At 44.3% G+C, this 1,764-nt stretch overlaps 1 protein-coding gene across 1 annotated transcript; it reads right to left on the bottom strand.

Moving 5' to 3' along the window:
- Positions 1–711: 711 nt before the first annotated feature.
- Positions 712–1,467, bottom strand: LOC122639075. Its single transcript, XM_043831912.1, has one exon. It carries the CDS (start codon positions 1,465–1,467, stop codon positions 712–714), a length of 756 nt encoding a protein of 251 aa, XP_043687847.1.
- Between the last annotated feature and the right edge of the window lie 297 nt (positions 1,468–1,764).

Raw genomic sequence — 1,764 nt, 5'->3', positions numbered from 1 at the left:
CATGGAGGCAAAGACGGTTCGTGATGTCCTTCTATTGGCTTTGAGTTTAAGGGAAGTAGTTTTCTGTCCGGTAGTGTGGCCTACGCCAGCACTCCCATGCGTCTATCTCTCTCCTTCTCAAAATAAGGGGGCAAAAGTGTCTTTTCGAATGGGGAGGAGAGAGACAGACTCATGGAAGTGTTGGCATAGGCCACACTCCCGGACGGAGAACTTTCTCTCTAGGGCAAAGTCTAGGGTGACATTTCTTTTATGATTGTTTGACTAGTGTAAATGCTATTAATGATGGTCCTCGGACCTTAGATTAGGCAGCTAGGATTGTTGTGATGATATTTTATCGTTATTGTAGCTTGTGCTCCTCACTCTTTTAATAGAGAAGCCCATATGTTTGCTAAGGGAGCTTCTCGCTTGTATGTTTTGCAAGAGTTGGTGATTCACCTTCCATGTTTGTTAAGTTTCTTTGTCAATTGTTTGCCTTAAAAAAGAGGGGGGGGAACTTCAATTGAAAGGTACGGATTTCAAGACTTGCTTTTTGTACGGTCTCACGTGAGAAAGGATCTTTGTATGACTTTGAATATCTACCACATGGCAAATCAATTGGAGTAAAAAAATTTTAAACAATAGACAATCCAGACAGTGCCCAACTGGTCACATGTTGAGTTTCACCCCATGACAAGAGTTTTTTTTTTTTTTTTTTTTTTGGTAAATGGAAATCTATTGAGAAGAGGAACTCATGGAGTCCAAATTACAAAGTTGAACAATCCATGGAGTGGAAATAGGCCATAACATCACCTCCTCAAGTGATAAGGCCTTCCGGGCTAGTGTATCAGCAACATGGTTGATACTCCTAGGAATAAACTGAAATGAGACATGCAGAAAGTAAGTGCTCAGGTGCTGTATATCCTCCAATATAGGCACAATTTCTGTTGGAGGGTGCTTGGTAGTTCGCTGAAGACAGTGGGTCAGCGCTTGATTGTCAGTTTCTACTATGATGTTGTCAAAACTCTCTCCAATGGCGTGAAGCAGAACAGAGCGAATGGCTAGGGCCTCTCCTTGAATAATGGAGGAAAACATTATTGGGGCAGAAGCTGCGAGCAAGCATTGGCCCTCCAAGGATCGAATTATGAAACCAATTCCACTGCGGTGACCTTCAGAGCCCAACGAAGCATCAGTTTTCAGTTTAACTCTGCCTTCACCAAGGGGGCACCAGCGAGGGCACGACTGCATAGATAATGCCGGCAGACTGATTGTGGAGGGAACCCCTGTTGCATTCCAAAATTCGTTGAAGGCTCTAACTGCAAGACTGGTCGTGTCGATTGGGGAAGGCTGATCTTGGCTAAAAAACCAATTGTTGCGCGCTAGCCAAATGTGCCAGCAGATAAAGGAGCTTAGACAAACCACTGACCTCATTTCTTTCTTGTTTGTCTGTAACAACAACTTCCACTTCATAATCCACTCGACGAGACTCATTGTGGGAGCAGTACTGAAATTAACCGAAAGAGGCGATGAGAACCAAACTGCTTGGGGATAGGGACACTGTATGAGGATGTGCTCAACTGTTTCTTGTGGAGCCCCTCATCTATTACACGCCGGATCTATCAGAACTTGGCGACGCCATAATCCAGCCCTAGTTGGTAATCCTCCAGCGCAGGCTTTCCATAGAAATAGCTTAATCTTTGGCAGGGAGTGAATGTTCCAAATAGTCTTCTAAATACCTTGTGGAACAGACAGCTAGGTAGAGTGGGAAGTAGATGCTCTTGCAGCAGA

The sequence above is a fragment of the Telopea speciosissima genome, chromosome 9 (genome assembly GCF_018873765.1).
Source record: "Telopea speciosissima isolate NSW1024214 ecotype Mountain lineage chromosome 9, Tspe_v1, whole genome shotgun sequence".
NCBI classification, from domain to species: Eukaryota; Viridiplantae; Streptophyta; class Magnoliopsida; order Proteales; family Proteaceae; genus Telopea; species Telopea speciosissima.
Note: the sequence above shows the minus strand (reverse complement) of the source record. Positions and strands in the feature narration are given on the sequence as shown.

Coding starts and splice junctions, on each gene's coding strand:
- LOC122639075 (XM_043831912.1), bottom strand. CDS start 1,467: ATGAGTCTCGTCGAGTGGATTATGAAGTGGAAGTTGTTGTTACAGACA.